Source organism: Azolla caroliniana, unplaced genomic scaffold (assembly GCF_043228905.1).
Source record: "Azolla caroliniana isolate FFs.n. ecotype wild unplaced genomic scaffold, voAzoCaro1.0.p SCAF_10, whole genome shotgun sequence".
NCBI classification, from domain to species: Eukaryota; Viridiplantae; Streptophyta; class Polypodiopsida; order Salviniales; family Salviniaceae; genus Azolla; species Azolla caroliniana.
The window spans coordinates 14,719,435-14,740,126 of record NW_028230445.1 but is presented as its reverse complement, the minus strand read 5'-3'; the positions used below and the strand labels follow the sequence as shown (position 1 = coordinate 14,740,126).

General features: G+C 40.1%; 2 protein-coding genes across 2 annotated transcripts; one reads left to right on the top strand and one right to left on the bottom strand.

Annotated features, from left to right (window-relative positions):
• The first annotated feature begins 8,391 nt into the window (after positions 1-8,391).
• On the top strand, positions 8,392-9,131 carry LOC147859139 (uncharacterized). The gene has a single exon (XM_087326138.1). It carries the CDS (start codon positions 8,410-8,412, stop codon positions 9,106-9,108), a length of 699 nt encoding a protein of 232 aa, XP_087182264.1. The 5' UTR covers positions 8,392-8,409; the 3' UTR covers positions 9,109-9,131.
• A 1,282-nt stretch (positions 9,132-10,413) lies between these two features.
• FKGP (L-fucokinase/GDP-L-fucose pyrophosphorylase) lies at positions 10,414-17,556 on the bottom strand. Its single transcript, XM_087325493.1, has 7 exons — positions 17,242-17,556; positions 15,326-15,557; positions 14,857-15,233; positions 14,104-14,230; positions 12,958-13,962; positions 11,713-12,401; positions 10,414-11,028 (listed from the first exon to the last, which is right to left on the bottom strand). The coding sequence occupies exons 1-7, from the start codon at positions 17,542-17,544 to the stop codon at positions 10,648-10,650; spliced, it is 3,114 nt and encodes a 1,037-aa protein (XP_087181619.1). The 5' UTR covers positions 17,545-17,556; the 3' UTR covers positions 10,414-10,647.
• Positions 17,557-20,692: the final 3,136 nt, after the last annotated feature.

The following is a 20,692-nucleotide window of genomic DNA, read 5'->3' as shown; positions in this document are numbered from 1 at the left end:
AGCTGACCAAAGGATTTGGCACATCTGAACAAGTCGGAGCAAGCAAGAGGAGGCGGATCAACTAAAGGCCAAGCGGACGAGAAGGCAACGGAAGTCGACACTGAAACGGAGTAACCAATGGGTTGACAAGTGTCGAAGTCTTAGCAGCGAAGGAGTTGAGATGGGCCTGTTGAGCAGACAAGCCGACCGAGGAGGTCGAGGTGTGCGAAACTAGAAGGGTCGCGGGAAACGGGACTAGACCGGACGAGGAGCGTGAGCAAGGCAGAACGACTCTAGAAGGAACCCGATGGAAGGACCGGCTACTACAGACACTAACACTGTGAGGACTACACGCTCGGTCACAACCGATTCTAGGATCAAACACAAAAAAACGGGTAATGTACGCACGATACAGTAAAGAGAATAATACACAAGATGTTTACGTGGAAAACCCAAACACGGGAAAAACCACGGCAATCCACAGACTGCAAACTATCACTATGTTATAATATACAATAGATGAACACAGAGGCGGTGTCATGATATAGCAAGACTCGAACCCATGACCTTAGGTTATATGGGTCGAGCTCTTGACCATTAGACCATCTATTGTAATACGTAGGATATTATTTTCATTTACATTTTATTATAGGAAATTAGTGTATATTCCAGATTTCTCTAGAACATTCTAGAAGCTTCAGGATTACTCCTGAAAACACTATAAAAGAGGGCACTAGGCATTATGTTGAACCAAATTGGTTCAACGCCAGTCTTAAGCCTTTTAGCCACCATTGTATATTCTCTTCATATAATACATATCTTTCTTATCATCACTCTCTCTCTCTCCGTCTCGCTCACTCCTTCCTTCTCTCGAAGAAGTTCTACACCTCTCATAGTACTAATCCTTCGTTTAGTACTAATTCCGTCTCTGTCTCAATACTGTTCCTGATAGTTTGAACCAATTTTCCTACCTTCTATCTCTCTCATTTCCTACTAATCTCTTATTCCTCTTTTCTTTCATCCCGCTGGAACAAGAAAACCAACGGTTGCTGGGGGATCTTCAGCAAATCTCCTTAAAAAAGCAGCAAACGCAACAACAGCATGGGGAACTTGCGTTACGCGTGCAACAACTCGAAGCAACCATCGTAGCAATGCAACAACAAGGGCCCAGAACACAAGGGATTCATAAAGAACCCAAGATTGGCCTTCCCACGAAGTACTATAATGCGCCTCCAGTGAATACTTCGACTCCGATGGAGATTGACACTACACGTCGTCGAGGGCCATTATCCGAAGAAGAAAAGCAGCGACGCCAACAAATCAACTATGTCTCTACTGCGGTGGACCAGGACACATTGCAATAAATTGTCCCCATAGGCCAAGAAGACAGGTAAACCAAATAGTTGCTAGTTCTAATTGTACTAAACCCGAGCCTATTACAGTAGGGATATCTGATAGTACTAATAGTACTAATAGTTCTAATAGTACTAATAGCCTAGATCTAGCGAACAAATTTGATGTCCTTAGTCAGTTAGAAGAAGAGTTAAACGACTAAGCCCAGCCAAAATAGGAGTTGTTTGGTTGGACGGCCCTAGATCTGTGCAGCCCATTAGTGGTTCCATTCCCTCTAAACAAGTTAGTGATGTGTTCGTAGCCCAAGTAATAGTTAGTACTAAAAATACCCCTCCAGTACATGTCCTAGCACTCCTAGATTCCGGAGCTAACTCTTGCTTTATGGATAAGAAATTTGCTCAAGCTCATAAGATATCCCTAAGAAAACTCCAGTGTCCAGCCTCTGTAGTAGTCATTGATGGACGTCCCATTGCTTCCGGAAATATCATAGAAGAGTCAGAGCCCATTAATATTGTCCTAGATAACTTCGCATGTGTAGTATCATTTAATATTATTAGTATCCCAGAACATCCCATAGTTTTAGGATTACCGTGGTTCGAGTTACATAATCTAGACATAGATTGGAGAACAAGAGAAATCCGGTGTCGACAAACCCAAGGGTCAACTCAGAAGATGGCAACCATTTCGCTACGTCAGTTGCATAAAGAAGGGCACAAGGAGGAAATACATTCCTCTTTGCAATATCAGTAAACCCCTCCAGCACCACTAAAGAAGGATCCACCGTTCAACTTCCCGAGAAGTATCGTCATTATGCCGATGTGTTCGATAAAGTACAAGCCAACACACTTCCTCATCATCGACCGTACGATTGCCCCATCGATTTACAACCGGGAAAAGAGCCGCCATGGGGACCGATCTACAATTTGTCACCAACCGAGCTGGAAGTCCTTCGGGCCTATATAGAGGAGAATTTGGAAAATGGTTTCATCCGGCATTCGAAATCTCCAGCCGGCGTGCCCATTTTCTTCGTCAAGAAAAAGGATGGATCGCTTCGTCTTGTTGTAGATTACTGTGGCCTGAATAAGGTTACAATCAGGAATAGGTATGCTCTTCCCCTTATCTCAAGTCTTTTAGAACGGATCAATGGTGCCAAGTTCTTCACGAAGATCGACTTAGGGGGAGCATATAACCTCGTACGGATCCGACCAGGAGACGAATGGAAGACCGCGTTTCGCACCAGATATGGGCACTTCGAGTATACGGTCATGCCGTTCGGCCTCACTAATGCACCGGCAGTCTTCCAGCACATGGCTAATGATATATTCCGAGATCTATTGGATGATTGTTTGATCATCTATTTGGATGATCTATTGGTTTATTCAAAGACCCAAGAAGAACATGATTCTCATGTACTATTAGTACTAAAACGACTTCGAGAAAATGGTCTGTATGCAAAGCTGGAAAAATGTAATTTCGGGTGCAACCAAGTGGAATTTCTCGGCTACATCATTTCGTCAGAAGGCATCTCCATGGACCCAACTAAGGTCAAAACGGTGGTAGAATGGTAGACTCCACGTTCGGTGCGGGATGTGCAATGCTTCCTAGGCTTTGCCAATTTTTACCGGAAGTTCATACAAGATTACTCAAAGATCGTTCTACCTCTCACACAACTTACCAGGAAGGGACAACCGTTCATCTGGTCTGAAGAAACGGACATGGCTTTCGAGAGTCTTAAAAGGGCATTTACATCGGCTCCAATTCTAGCTCATGTCGATCCGGAAAAAGCATTCATTATCGAAGCTGACGCATTGGATTTTGCATTGGGGAGCATTCTGTCACAACAGGGGAATGATGAGAAGCTACATCCTGTGGCTTTTCACTCACGCAAGTTTAACGCCGCCGAAATTAACTACGAAATTCATGATAAGGAGCTATTGGCAATAGTGGATTCTTTTATGCAATGGAGGCATTTTTTGGAGGGATCCTCTTATCCAGTCACCTTATTTAGTGATCACAAGAATCTTGCCTACTTTCAAGATGCTCGTGTGTTGAATCGACGTCAAGCTCGGTGGGCCCACTTCCTCACGCGTTTCGACTTCAAAATTACATATCGTCCGGTGAAGCACCAAGGGAAGGCAGATGCATTATCACGGCGTTCGTATCTAGCACCCCGTCTCGGCGAGCCAGCTTTCAATAACCAAAAACAAGTCATCTTGGGACCGACACGACTACAAGCAACACAGATCTTTGACATGCCCATGAATTCCCACGTTATCGATACCATACGTGAAGACTTGAAGACAGATGTGTTCGCCCAAGCTATACTAGCACAAATTGTTCCCTCTCGAGCGTCGTGTTCACAGTCGCAACCACCAGGTACGGACTATCGGCAATTCAAATACCATGATGGATTACTCTTCTTTAAAGAACTTTTGTATGTTCCTAATGGTTCTTGCCGCCTTCGAGTAGTTCAAAACTGCCATGACACATATACAGCTGGGCATTTTGGTAGTACTAAAACATTACATTTAGTACAATGATCATTCTAGTGGCCCTATATGCGACAATTTGTCGAGGATTTTGTTCAGACTTGTGATACATGTTGCAGAGCGAAAATGCCAAGGCATCATCCATATGGTTTATTAGAACCATTACCAATTCCAAGCAAGCCGTGGCAATCCATTGCTCTAGACTTCATCACAGATCTTCCAGTCTCTAAGGGGTTCAATGCGATTCTAACGGTGGTCGATCGATACACGAAGATGGCTCATTTCTTGCCATGTACTAAGGAGATCTCCAGTGAAGACACTGTCGAAATTGTCATGCGTGAAGTATGTCGGCATCATGGACTTCCCGATAGTATCATCAGCGACCGTGGACCCCAGTTCGTGTCAAAATTCTGGAAGCACCTTTTTAACATGCTCAAGGTCTCTTGTAACCTCTCCTCCGGCTACCACCCACAAACCGATGGCCAAGCTGAATGAACAAATCAAACGTTGGAGCAGTATCTGCGGTGCTTTCTTAGTTATCATCAGGACGACTAGGCAGATATTCTCCATTTCGCCGAATTTGCCTATAACAACTCTATCCACACATCCACTAAAGTTACGCCATTTTATGCTTATAGGGGATGTCACCCCCGGTGGAGTGTACTTGAAACCCCAGAGGTGTCCACAAATCCGTGCGCGGAGGATCGTTTGGAGCGATTACGCAAGATACAAGCGGATTTATCTACTCATCTCCAGCAAGCTCAACAAACACACAAGGTCTACGCGGATCGTCATCGACTTCCATCCAGTTTTAATATTGGAGATCGGGTGTGGCTGCTACGACGACACATCAAGTCCGTATTATTGGACAGATTAATGATGTCGCTTTTCGTCTCGATCTACCTCCTCAACTTCGGATACATCCGGTGTTTCATAGTTCTCTCCTTGAACCCTACCACGAAAGCACCATCCCAGGACGTCTTATCCAACCTCCACCCCCGATCGAGCTTGAAGATGGGCCGGAGTACGAGGTTGCCGCCATCCTTGATTCCAAGATTGTTCGCAACAAGCTCTACTATCTAGTCGATTGGCTAGGCTATAGCCCCAGCGAATGTACTTGGGAACCGATCGAGAATGTGACCAATGCTCGTGCTCTTCTTGAAGACTTCCATCATCAATATCCACACAAACTGGGTCCTCAATCCAAGACGACTCGTGACACTCGTCGTTTTGAAGGGGGGATAGTGTCATGATATGGCAAGACTCGAACCCATGACCTTAGGTTATATGGGTCGAGCTCTTGACCATTAGACCATCTATTGTAATACGTAGGATATTATTTTCATTTACATTTTATTATAGGAAATTAGTGTATATTCCATATTTCTCTGGAACATTCTAGAAGCTTCAGGATTACTCCTGAAAACACTATAAAAGAGGGCACTAGGCATTATGTTGAACCAAATTGGTTCAACGCTAGTCTTAAGCCTTTTAGCCACCATTGTATATTCTCTTCATATAATACATATCTTTCTTATCATCACTCTCTCTCTCTCTCGATCTCTCTCTTTCTCTCCGTCTCGCTCACTCCTTCCTTCTCTCGAAGAAGTTCTACACCTCTCATAGTACTAATCCTTCGTTTAGTACTAATTCCTTCTCTGTCTCAGTATTGTTCCTGACAGGCGGCGGTTACAACAGAGACAACGTCCTCTTCATCTCTCACTCTCTCTCTTTACACGGTTGCACTCAAATCTTGCACCAACAAGAATGACAACTACTCTACACTAAGTTTGCCCTAAGTCATATTTATACTAATATGACTTTTCGGCTATTTACAAATATAGCCCCAATGGACTCTCAGAAACATATTTACGAATATGTCCCTTCATCCGGTGAGCACTCCTCACCGGGCCTGCATCATCCGGCTCTTGTCGGGCACTCGTCATCCGATTCTCACTGGGTCTTTCGTTGCCGGGTACTCGTCATCCGGTTCTCACCGGATCTTCCGTTGTCGGGTACTCCACATCCGGATTCGGTCTCGGCCTATCGGCCTCGGCTGAGTTGCTCATCAACACTGTTCTTCTCACTTCCCATCCGGAGGGACCTGTTTCCTAACAAACACTACGATCCGACCTCAAGTTGAGCTTGAGGGGGAGTGTTGAGCGCGCAAGCTCAAGCGGATCCGGATCGGCTGGGTAAGCCTGAGCCGGATCAGTATTCGGGACAAAGAATTGGATGATATCCAGAACCAGGAGCCGGATCGGGGAACCGGATTCAAATGTGAACCGGAAGGCTAGTAGTAGCCTATACGCGTCTAGACTACTAGGTAGTCAGAGTCCTTGTAGTTAGTGTCAGTCGCTCGTATGAGCATTGAAGTACATGGTACTTCTGTCAATCCTCCAAGGACTTGTATAAATAGTGTTGTCAAGCATATTGTATGTATAGAGTTACAGAGTGTTATTTATTGTATCGTAATTAACTTACCCTAGTGGTAAGTCGATAACACTACACGCATTGTGTCTTAGGTTCGAAACCCAATTTCCTCACCTCTCTATTATATACTTCATATATATCTCTATTTCACTAGATGCCACTGTGGAATGTAGGGGTTGAACCCATGACCACCTGGTCTCCATCTCTCTCTCTCTCCAACTGAGCTACATCCATGGGCTCTCTCTCTCTCTCTCTCTCTCTCTCGCTCTCTCTCTCTCTCTCTATCTCTCTCTCTCTCCCTCTCCCGTGCATATTCTCTATGTTAAGCTTCCATTGAACCTTCCTCTCTACCGTTGCTATCCGGTAGAGCCGGTTTGTAATATGCTTCCGCACGTTCACATTTACAAAACTTATGACATATTGTATTGTCAAGATGCCATCCCCCTCGATGATTAGTTCGATGAATTATAATACATGAATTGGAACTTACTTTATTAGAATATCAGTGATGAAACTTAGCTACAAGCCTACAAGGTTTGTGGCATTGGAGAAATTTTCACGAAGATCCCAAGTTTTGTCATTGTGCATATAACCTAACCAATTAATACAAGCTATTCTGCACAACCATGGAGTTCAAAATGGCATCAACCTCATACTTTGGTCCATCAACAACTCAATAGAGAGTGAGGGAGGAATAATGTGATTTGGGAATGGAGCTCAAAGCATAAGGTTTAAGAAGCGAAACATGAGACACTTGGTGAAGAAGCACATGACTAAATGTGATTTCATTGATATATCATATATCTAAAGGTACATTTGAACCCAGACCATATAATCCAAAAAGTTGAAACTTAGCTTCTTTTGATGAAGAGTTGAGACAATCATATTCTACAACTTCTTATATGTGGTTTGAGCATCTCAAAAATGGTGTAAAAGGGTGCAAGCTCACTAATGATGTCAATTGGAATGCCATAACGCTGAAATACCTATCCCATAGTTATATTTGGTGTATCTTGACCATTAATGTTCTTCATGCATGCAATAACAAGTGCCACCTTAATGAGTTAATCTACCACAATGAGTTTGACCATTAATGTTCTTCATGCATGCAATAACAAGTGCCACCTTAATGAGTTAATCTACCACAATGAGTGCAACACCAAAACCCTTCGAGGTTGAGAGATCAACAATGAAATCTAGCAAGGTAGATTACCATGAATTGTCAAGAATTGTAAATGAATGTAGCGGTCCATTTGGTCGATGTCAATGACTCTTTGACCAACAACATGCATTTGAATTACAAACATAGTTCTCAACAAAGTTACAACCTTGAGGTCACCAATATCTCAAAGGAATTAACTCTAAAGTCTTGTAGGCACCAAAATGTTAGTGTTTCATGGGAATGTTGTAAGGCTCTGAATTGAAAAGGGCTCTTAGGAACATACCATAAGTTTGTTTCGGAAAACCTATTCATCATGTCAATTAAAGTAATTACAAGGACTCTTAAACCGCAAACAAGAAGCATGATCTAGAGCAATATGATTCAAGATATCTTGGGCAAATTCATCAAGATCGATCTCATTACTAAGGAATCACGAAGCCTCAAATATTCAAGTGCTTCTAATACACCACGTGTTAGTAGTCTTCTGAGTATGTACAAAGTACATGGAGGGGGATATCAACAACTTTCGAGAAAAGAATTCTAACAATTATAAGCAAGCAAGGAGCCAATGTTGGAAAAGAGTTTTCAACCTTCATCTCATCCTACATTTAGATTAACCCATTTCATTTTGTTTCGGACCTAGGTGACCATTCTGGTTGGTCCGTGGGTTTTCGAGGATCGAATATATGTATGAATGCGAAGAACTTCATAATAGGATTACGAGTGGGGGGTTGCTTTTGTAATTTCTACACACATGCAAATATACATATAGGTATGTCTGTATGTATCATACATACATATATGTATATTTGTGTGTCATACATACATTATGTAATGTATGTACAGTATGTATGTATGTATGTATGTATGTATGTATGTATGTATGTATAGACATAGGTTTGTAAAAACAGGCAGAGCTATTTTTGTAATTTCCTTTAACATGTCAGAATATTTATGCAGTAGTTCCTCCCATAATAAATTGAAACAGAAACCATGGAGTTCATCTTGGCGATGGCGATGAGATTGCTTTCATGCGAAAGACCAGCAGAAGGAAGATCACGACGAAGAGCTAGCTATGGAAGCTCCTCTGTGTCAGAAGAAGAAGACTTTGCTAGACTAAGATTAACATCGGGAAAAGAAGGAAGAGAGATTCATGGAAACAGCTCGGCTCCCTCACATATTGAAGCAAGCCATGGAAGCTCGGATTTCTCAGGTCTTGAATGGCGAGGCGGAATTTGTGGAGGTTCAGATTTCTCGGATCTGATCAGCAAAAGCAACAGAAGTAGTTGTTCTTCTTCAGATGAAGAACGCCATGGAAGCTTGAGAAGGAGTAGAAGTGGTGGCGGTCGTCGTTATGAAAGGCCAGATGAATTCCTGATATCATCAGACTCAAAGAAAGAAGAAGGAGAAGGAGAAGGAGAAGGAGAAAAGAAAAACAAGGTTTCAAAGGCAGCTCAATGGATGCTCTCTGGAGTTTCTTCAGCTTTCTTCTCGAGCCTCCATCTTTGCTCGTGCCTCCAGCTTCAGACTCGTGAAGATCTAGACATGGATTCTCCTCCTTTTTCTTCTCCTTCCTGTCTTTCGTCGTCTACGTCCTCGTGTTCTTCCTCTGTTTCAAATAACCCTAATGTTCAGACGAGGAAAAGAGCAAGAAGCCATATCTTCCATGTCTTCAAACGCCTCAAGCTATGATGATGATGACGGTGATGATGATGATGATGCTATACCACATACATACACATACAAATATAGAGCATTTTTAAACCTCATGCATGCGTGCATACATAGATACATACATAAGCACTTACAAATATACAGCATTTTTTAATACTCTCTATCCTATGGATCCATTTTCGCCCAACACAATCTTGTTGTTACGTTCGCTTTCTCTTTTCGATTCTCTTGACTTCGTTTGTTTCGTTCGTTTGTTCTCTCCACTTCAAAAAGGAAAATGTTAAAGACATGTTATAAAATCTCTCGGTGCGTGGTTAATTATTTATTCTAGGTACTTGTCGCAGTCTTACCTCTCGTAGGTAGGCCCTTGTAGTGCCGCAAACACCTCCATACCAAATTCGTTTTTTACCTCTCCTTTGCTCTCTCATCCTATCAGTGACAAATCTTTCAAGATTTGCTCGTTTATAATGAAACAAACAAACAAATTCGAATGATGTTGCATGCATGTTTATGCGCTCTTGAACTGTTTGGTAATTAATCCCTGTTTACAAGAGTGCAAATATACCATAGGGAAGCATCCATACACTCAAATTGTTGCATAGAGCATCTCCTTCTCCTGAGCATGTGAGGAACTCTTTTCATCGCATTATAGTGAACAACAAACAATGAGTGCGGAAACTTGGCAGGATATCCTTGACTCAGTTATAAACTAAGGAAACAAACCACTAATGCCTATGCCTACAAATGCCTAAATTACTTGTTCTCTTTTCTGCGCACCTATAGTCTGAAGTGATAACTTCTGAAATAACAATTGAGATCATGAAGAAAACTCAATGTGACAAAAACATAAACCATCCAATCATTGACATTGAGATTTCTATAAATATGCACAAATCCACCTCCTTTATCACCCACCTTGTATCTGTGCTATATCCACATGCTCAATAACATATATTTTTTAAATTGCAATTATTAATTACATATGCATTTACATACATACAACTAGAGGGACTTCAGGAGGAGTTATATGAAAAATAAACTAGGCTCTACAGTGGAAGATCGTGATCTTTAGCCATCCATCCACATATCAAAGAGGGATCATGCATGCTCTTTGGATGTATATCCCATTTCTCGGTTGTTCAAAAGAGATTACGTACATAATTCCACCTTGTCACCTTTACTTTATCCAAGGCATGTCCATTATGTAATTAAAAAATGTTAAAAGAGGAGAGAATTACGTTATTCTGTAAAGACAAGATTCTGAATAACAATTTGTAAAATGTTCCAACAAATTTATAATTGGAAAAATACGAGCTGATAATATTATTGCAACTCTACTTATAAATTTAAAACTACACTTGATATTGCCAAATGAGTTTTTGATGTTACTTACAAGTTACAATCAAGGATAGTAACAAGAAAATAAGCCTGCATGCTATATGTTGCATTATTTTGCTCCATCTGATGTGACTGGGATCTTTTAAAATATAATATATTGGATAAATACATCCCAAGTACTCCAGATGAAATCAATTACTAAGTGTTCTCATACTATGATTAAAAAAGACTCCAGTTATAGACTTTCACAGAAAAACCTTGAAGAATCTCCTTTACACACTTGGCAGCATGTTTGTCCTTCGCTATCAACATAGCGAATCCCCCCCCACCTGCACCAACAAGTTTGTAACCACATGTATATTTATGTACTTGTTTGAAGATCAGATCAATAAAATCATTGCTACAAAACGGGTCCAACTCTTGGTGTAACAGCCAAACATCCAACATAATTTTGCCCAATATGTCAAGGTTGCTGAGCTTTATTGCCTCCTCACACTTTTCAGCAAGAGAAACAAGTTGTTCGATTGTGGAAATGAGTGTTGTGTCCCGTTGGAGATAGCGGCGAACCACATTTTGGAGCACATTATGAGCCAATCTCACCTGTCAAAATGAATACATGTCCAGCGTAAGCCATGCTCAATTTAGATGGGTGCCTTGCGTTTGAAAGGCCCATATTAAGAGATTGCATTTGAGTGTGAATGTTCGATTGAACATGGAAGCAGGTTGAGTTATTCTATAAACAAACATCCAAACGGGTTCCCATAATGTTCAGCATAGTATGAAAGGCCCATATTAAGAGATTAAACCTCCTCAATATGAATGCATGCTTAGTTGAAGGGAGGTTAAGCCAGCCTTACAAATAGACAACCGGATGGGTGCATGCAATATTCCTGCTACTCTTGACATTGAACCTCCAATGCTGAATGCACCCAAAGCTTAGGTGTATCCTTGTAAACATGAAAAAAACGCTCAGGGTATCATGTACATGACATTTCGTTCATTCTATTCTCTATGAGCATCTAAAAGAATGGGACCACTCAATGACAAATATGAGGGCTCCAGGTTCCTATGTATATATAGGACCCCAACCTCCCTCCAATTAACGGTGTGGTGAGTCCTAACATTGGAAATCCAGTCTCTTATTAGGAGCCTTTCACGTTACGTCAGACACTGCAGCCAGTCTATATGCACAACTGTAATTGTAATTAATTCACATAGTAGATGCATACACGATGAATGAATTTAATGTGAGTTGTGAAAATCATCAATGCCTTAAAAACACACCTGTCCAGTGAAAAAAATCACGAGACGGTCTTCAAGCTCTTTCTGAAGAGAGGGGGCAATAGGAATATGTTCAACCACCAACACTAAAGGGCGTCGAGGAAAACTAGTTGTGCATTTTAAACTCGGGTATAAACCTCCTATTTGATCTTGCCAACCTCCACCAGTTCCCATTAGTTGCTCTACGAGTAGAACGAGATTAGTTACCTCTGCATTGGTCCCATCCCGACCCATTACACATAAAATACATTTCACAACAGCGGCAGCCAAAATGCTTGATGTTCCAAGACCACTCCCTCGGGGAACATTAGCCCATGTCCTGATTGAAAGACCATTATTCTTCAAAGCTGATGAATATGCAACTTCAGTGACAACGAGAGCTGATTTAACAAGCCGAAATGGATCATCTACTTCGAAAGGAGCACTAAGAGTGGATTGATCTTCGATAATTAGATGGTGATTCGCATCGTCAATAAGTGAAATCCCTATGTTTGAAGTGACTATTATCTCGGAACCAATGGGCACCAATCCATCAATACATATAGCCATGTTGAATACTTTTCCTACCCTTTCTAAGCTCCATGGTGGTGTATCACTCCACCCACCCGCGAAATCGATACGCACAGGTAGTTCCACCTTCGCTCTAATAACCGGAAAAATATAGCATGGTTGCTTGTATATTACATCCCTCTCTGAAAAAAGAAATGAGATTATTGTGTAATTGTTTTCCTGTTCTCAAATGAAAGAGATACCAACAACACAAAACAAGGCATTAAATACAAAGTACAATGTGATGACTGCTTCTTATTGACATTATGCACATGGCACAAGCGATACACTGTCTCTTATTTGCATATGTATTGATGGCTTATACCAAGTGAAAATAAGATAGAGATTGGAGGAGAGGAACTTAGTAGTAAATCATTGTTTAGGAGTTTAGATGAACAATTCTCTTACTTTTAGAAAAAGTTAAAAGATGCTAAATGTCCACATTCCATTCACCTATTCCTAGATAGTAGTAAGTTTTGAAAAATAATTATTTGCTTCCAAGGACGACTAAAACTCTGCTCTTTTATCCTCATAATCAGCCTTTACAAAAACCTTTGAACTTGCAGCTTTTAAAGAAGTAGAGATATTACTAATAAAAATCCCTCCCTTGCAGCAAAAAGTAATGGAGCCTTCTTTTGTATGTTATATTTTCCCTCTTCTAAAATAAGTAAGACTCCAACAAAAATGTGTGATATTTACCTTGGTTTTGGTGAATAGCCATCATAGTTTCTTCAGCCACAGCATCCCATACATGTTTTTCATAGGTAGCAATGGAATCCACATCATCATTACATGCTTTACTGATGTCTAGTTGAGCCTGATAGACTCTACTCAATGGCACCTTCCATGTATCCACTCTCGGATCGGAGAAAAATGTAAGCAAATCTTTGCATATCTCTGTACCTCTGTCGCAGCCCTTGACTATTTGTTTACACAATTTTGACAAGTCCCTATCGAGTAGGCCCGATTGTAAACTACCTTTGGCTAGTCCTAAAGCAATTCTTGATTGATGTGCATCCAGTTCATTACAAAACGTATGGAAATCAATTTGCCTATGAACTCTGGAAAGACTGACACGATCACACATCTTCCATTCGTGTAAAAGACCGCTGCAGCTTTGATAGACCCCCATCAACCACATGGCAAAAACAATCCCTTTCTCTGGTGCTACCACTGGAAATAGTTTTGCATTCCAAAGGGTTCTCTCATCGTTCAAAACATGATTAGGCCAAACATCATTTTCACTGATTCTAAGCTCCTCAAATTTTTCCTTCCATGATTTTCCACAGAAAGTTCCCCCCATTGTTAGTGCAAGCTTTGGATTATCATGGACACTGCAACATAAGGTCACTCTGGGCCCATTACCAAACACAGGTACACCCCAAAGACAATGATGATCAGGTACAACAAGGGAAAATGAAGATTGGTTTCCTCGCAAATTGTTTGAATGAATTCCCATAACAATACAATTATTTCCAATATCTACACTATCTGTGAATGTGCACTTGTATACAAGACTTTTCTCGCCCACTGAAGCATCGCCCTTAATTTCACTCGAAAGTATGATGGCAGAAGATGCTAGTTGAGTAAAGGTACTTTCAAATGCAAGTATCATATGCCTACGTCCAACTCGTCCTCCATGATCCTTGGAAAGATGAGCTAACACTTCCAAGCTAGTTCCGAAATGAAGAAATGACAAATCCTCTGAACAATGATAATTTAAGGATTAGTATAAATTAATGCAATTTGTCCCTTTATTCAAACAAGAATAACCTCCAATATTCATAACACCTATCCACATTGTATCTTCAGCCTAACAAAAACCGCATCCCGTAATTCACCTACGAGCACAAAAACTGAAGAGGAATTCTGAAGAAAGAGCTTCAAGAAGTTTGACACCCAACGGACGAGTTTTAATCCACTCATGACAAGCAGGGACCCAAGCTCCAGCAATTTCCTCATATAAACTGATCTGCAATGAAAAACCCACAAAAAAGCATCACCAAGCCAGTTCCATAGTGACCATGTTCTACGTTTTTCATATGCACAAACCACTTTCATATCATCAAATAGCATGTATTAACATGACTTAGGTATACACTATTGTTCACAAATCTATTAATTCAATATTGTTCAAAATGTAAAATATGTATTTTTGTTCCCCATTGTTTTTTGCCATTTCAATCCATACAAACTATTACAATGTTTTATAGTTGTTTCTGAAACACATTTTTAAAACTTGGTTCAAACTTCATAAAATACATGCTTGTATTGGTGTAAAACAATGTTCAAGATACATACTGGATAACTCTTTGTTCCTAAAAGGATATATCTGATTGGAATTTTGGTGGTATCCTTATGCATACAAACACAAGGAAACATGAATCAAAATGAATAACAATGTAAAAAAATACCTTCTACAAAACAAATGTGTGAAAATTGTGTCCTAGATTGATGGACCAAAAGAGCATGTATACAACAAAAACTTTATGTCTAAATTTTAGTTGTTGGGATAGAAATAAAACCTCCAAATTACATCCAAAAGTTTCTATTTAGCAATGACTCATGTATGAAGCACATGTAATAGATATAGCTTACTTCTTCTTGATTCTCCAAAAGGGCTGAAATAGGGTCTGGTTCTTCAATGGAAAGACCTATCAAGTTTCTCCAGGCTTTTCCTCGAACTGCAAAGATACCAGTATCGAGGAGCACTCTTCCATCCGAACGGATTGCACCACTCTCCAAGAGCTCATTATAGGTTGGTTTTTGTCGCAATGATGACACTTGTTCCAACTTGGTTTCTTGACCATTAACAACACTTTCCTTTTCCTCTGCAAATGTTAGAATAACTCCATGATTACAAGCTATACTTAGTTCAGCAGGTACACTCACAATGCACGCTCCATCTTCTGGTACCATGAAATCAGAAAAATCATAGCATGGTAGCACATCTCCTGTCATGATAAACAAACCTCCTGCCACCCTTAAAAAGATTTATTTCAGTTCAATTATCACTGCATATTGTAATAGGAGATCTCGTAAGAAAATTATACCATTAATTCCGAACCTTTGTTTTTGAACTGTTGGACTGTGTAGGATGATATTGCTAGAATATGATCAAATAATGATGGGACCTGGCTATTTGGTTCATTTTCAGCTAGAAATGGTAAAGGTAAGAATGCCTTTCCAATAGGATTGGCCCAAGGAACACGTTTTGAGTCTCCACCAGCATGAACAAGCAAGATCTTCATGTCTGAGATCAACTTGATTTCACTTTCATGATCTTGTTTAGCACTTCCCTGTGGAGTGAAACCTCCATTGAGAAAAATTTCTACATATGCACTTTATTATATACATGTACAAATTGAGAAAATGTAGAACTATTGAATTGGAATACAAAAGAGATGAAAAACATTGTTTGACTATAGCTCACCACAATGACAAAGTTGGTGCTAGAACTGAAAGAATTAAAGATTTAAAACAAATTTCACATAAATAATTCTGCTAGCAACAGTTTTGAGTCTGTTATTTCTGGAGTCATAGATAAATTGTCCTCAGCCTGAGCCAAAGATACCAATAATATCAGAAGTAAGTACCTTTACTAAATTTGGACTTGACAGATATCTTCATTAAGGCATAATATTTGAGATTGCTCCCTAGTATGAATGAGAACGCTCCTCTCATTCATCATGGTTAAGAATTTCCAGCGACATTACGTGCTAAAGCACAACATTCAATCACTGCTTTTATACATCATATAAGAGACTTTAGCCATCGCCACAAATGGAAGAATTGCCTTCATACATCATATAAGAGACATTAGACATCCCCACCGATGAAAGCATTGCCATTGCATACCATATATAAGAGACCATACACATCCCCACGAATGAGAGCATTGCCTTTATACATCATATACGAGACTTTAGAGATTCCAAGCACTTCCAACTCACAAGTTGTTGGTCATAAATTCACAAGCTTTCCTCTTTACAATTCTTAGATTGTAATACAGAAACATGATGGTGCAGCAGTAAAGATTGTGCTTTGCAGATTCAAGGTCATGGGTTCAAGACTCGAGCAATAGTTCTGCTGTCGGATTGCAATTACTTTCTTTGGTATATGTTTTGAAGGCTTTGGAGGTCATACGTAAGATCAGATAGGTCATAGCTATCTGTTGAAGACCCGAGCAATGGTTCTGTTGTCAGATTGCAACTACTTTCTTGGCACATGTTTTGAAGGCTTTGAAGGATATACGTAGAATTAGATAGGGCTTAGCTGTCACTGATGCATATGAGTCCAAATGTTGAGCAATTGTTTCTTTATCAATCAGTCAAAGTCGAGTCTCCTTTTCACATCACATGGGAAAATACCACTAATTTCATGCATGAAGCAATAGAAGCCATGAGGAAATACCAATAAAATTCGACATCCAAGGGGGGGATTTTTCTTTTATCAATCAGCTGAGTTTCTTCTTCATGCATGAAATAAGAGGGAATCATGAGAAAAAACACCACTAAATTTCTAGCTCAACTAATATGAACTGATGAGAAAATACCACTAAATTTGCACACCCATTATGAGACCTATTCAAGAGAAAAACAATAGCTACGCATTTTCCATTTTCCATCATAAAAGCCATTCCTTTGACAGAACAACAAGATAGATCATTTCATAAAGCATTAGAACTAGATTTTAATTAATTGGTTTATACAAAATATCCCTGAATTCTTCTTCATTTCATCAAATACCCCTATGTTTTTGTAATTTCCCAAATGCCAAACGCCTAAAGCGCTTATCTTTGTACTATTCTTGATCAATACATCTCCTTTATTTCAGATATTCGAGCAACTTGAGAAATTAATGGGTTGATCTATCTAGAGTTGACTATGGCATTTAGGGAAATAATAAAAACTCAGGGACATTTGGTGAAATAAATAGAAACAATAGATAAGACCTTTTCGTTTTATTGATTGATCGACCTACCTCGGCTGAAGACGGGGAGGAATTGCGAAGCCAAAGAAAGAGGGACCTAATGGCATGAAGGGTGGCGCCTCCCGATCCGATCCGACAGCCGAGGGGGTCTGGAATCGCAAGAGCAACAGTGGAAGATGCAATGGTTCCTCTTTCCTTCGCATAGTCTAAGTTCCATTGGTAAAGCAGAGCTTGTTCAGGGCTTGAGGCCGTGAGAAGAATAGCATCCCATGTAGAAACCCTAGCAGAACATCTTACAGATAGCCTTAGATTGAACCATGACTTGGATAGGATTGCAAGAGGATCTTCTTCCATGGTATGCGTGTGCAATAATATTAGCTATGGAAGTGATTTCTCGTGTGGTACACTCAATCAGTCACTCTATGTAATCAATGTGTCCATTATATACAAATCACTCACTCCATGAACACTCTCTCACAATGCTCTGCCCTTCGATCATATTCAACCATGCTTTCCACATATCTTCGATCAAGCCCAATCTTTGCACGAATTTCTCACACTAATCACATATATGCACTCTTGATTGCAAGATTCATTGGTAAAGTTCTTGAACATCGAGAGTCGCTACTCACTTTCACACATATCGCATGAAATGTAATATTTTTGGTCTCATAGGTCATATTTGATCTTCGAAGAAGATAATAGAATGTGTGGGCGTGTGTGTGTGGCGCATGTCTATCCGCAACCAAATCATAAATAGGGTTGGCAAGGGAATCGCAACCACAAACGGTACATGTCACTCAGTTGAGGGTGTGTGTGATATACACTGTCTGATTTAGATAAAAAATACGCGCGAAAAAAGAGTTATTAGAGGTCGCCCAACTCTGACCGTTGCAGGTTACCCAACCAAATGTATCATTTCCACCAAAATCTTTTAATCACTGTTGAGAATCAAGCTCAACATAGTGCAACGTGTGAACACAGCTTTTGAGAATCCATGATTACTCAAAGGTCAAGAGTCACACCACTACTCTCTAGACATTAACTATGTGTCATAGAATCATATTCTATGACACATAACTAATGAGTTATATATTCCCCATGACTATGAGTCTTCACATTCCCCAAGAGAGAGAGGGTGACTCTATATAAAGCACCCTCCTCGTACTTCATACTAAGTCGGTTGTGACTCCTTATTATGCTACATTTTGTAATTCTTATTCGACTTGTGAAATATACACATTCTTCTTGAGTATTCCTTTTTCTATCTATCTTGTGTTCTCTCATCTCTCCTCTAATTTCTCTCACACATACATATAACACACATCTCTTTCGCTACACAAGAATCACCATCGATTCTTTACAATCACTTTGAACTTGAAATTAAAACTTAAACTAACAAGTCAATCTGCCACAAACTAAAACATTAAAACTTCCAAAATCAATGAGCTTCACCATACTTACAAACTTAGGCTTAACAACAAAAAATCATTTTAACACTTCAAAAAATACACAAATTTAGACCAAACAACAAAGTCAACTTAAAACATAAATCAACATAAAACATACTTGATTCATAAATCTAATTACAATGGTCCTAAAACAAAATGTTCTGGTCTTTCAAAATTGACTAAACTAAAGTTCCTAAACAACCATTAAAGCCATGTTTATGGCTCATCTAGGGATGATGGCAAGATGCGGCCACAATTCTCGCAACAATCAGCATTCGAGTCCCTTGATCTAAAGGTTAAGGCATTGCAATGCAAGCATCGAATCTTCTTCGTCACACATATTGGCAACCGCCTCCTAACTTGACTTGCACCTCTTTGCATTTTTCTTGTGTGCGTTTTGGAAGTATTTGGGGAGTTGCCAATAAGATCTTGTGAAATGTCGACTAATGCTCCTCTCTTTGTACCAATTGCTTGCTTCCACCTTATGGATCCACCCTCTTCTTCATTGGTTGGTTTCGGTGCACCATCGCGATACACCATAGTTTGAGTCATTTCTTCAATGAACTCCATACATGCCAAAACTATTGCACGGTTGAGGGATCGTAACCCTTGCATGAGACATTGAATAGTTGCCTCGGTTGTTCGTAATTTCGACTCCCATTCCTCCATATCTGAGGCTATAGGGTTTGTCTCCTCGATTGGTTCTACCTTTGTCTCCACTTCTATTCCTGTGAAATGGTCATTGCGCATATGGGCCACGTGATCTATAAAAGGCAACGACCCACATAAATGTGGCACATGCCTCTCAATAATCATCTGGATGCCGAGTATGTGCTTACATTTACTCACAAGGTCTTGGCAATCACAATATGAGCAGTAGAGTGATACATTATACCATAGAGTAGGAGTTGTCAAGCTCAATATTTTAAACCAATATCGGGCCTCATCCACAATATGTACTGTCGGAATATTAGTTTCAAACATTTCGAGTATACTCTTGGCCTCTTTAATTCTTCACCTTTGATCCCTACAATTTGGATGGGGTGCAAATCTACCACTCTCACATATTTCTTGTCGTTGCTTGTACCATTCAAGTGCTAGTTTCATTGTCTGCAATTAAAACATGCACAAGATTGGGAATTGGTTGGTTTTTTTCTTCCTCTCAAGGTAGTATATTTGATAAAGTGGCAATGTCTCTCCACAACATGATTTTTTAGCGTGGAACTGACACAACAAAAGTCGTATAATGTGTTTGCGACCTTTGCCCATTTGCAACTTTTATATTTCATGACACTTGTCCCCCCCATGTCGGTAGGAGTTGACTTCGACACAAGTTGACAACAACAATGGTCAACCAATGCTTTCACATACACACTGGGGATCCCATGGTCATGAAGATCATGGATGTAATGTCTCTTTAACTAGACTTTTAGAGTACCCGTCAATGGGTGATGCGATGCGCCACCATGTGACGCCAATACTACCTTCCACCAATTCTCTACGTAAGTAGCTTGAAGATTAGGTGATTCCTTAAGGTAGATCTCACTCTCATTTCCAAGCATGAGACGGCTCTTCATGCACCTCCATGCATGGAGATTGAGAGGTGCACCCCTTGCGTCTGTGCTTAATGTTTTGTACCTCTTGCTACAAGCATCAAATCATATGTACCTCTTGTGAATGCAAAATACCTGGATGAACAGTACATGAAGGGATCAAGCTCCTTCTCCTCCCGTTCTAATGAAGACGACACCAACTCTTCATCAAAAGTTGCAGAGTATGATGGCCCATAACTATCCTCGTCATCATATAATGAGGTGATCAAATCAGGGTCATGTGGATTCATCGCAGTCATATTTTGAATCTTGATGTGATTAATTGGATAGTAGGATATGTTTATTTTCTGAATTAGATGGGATTAATTAGATAGTAGGATATGTTTATTTTCTGAATTAGATGGGATTAATTGGAGTATGAATCAAATGTGATTAATTGGTCCGATAAGATTGAGTGCTATTGGTATGATTAGTCCCTAATTAAAACAAGGGTCATTT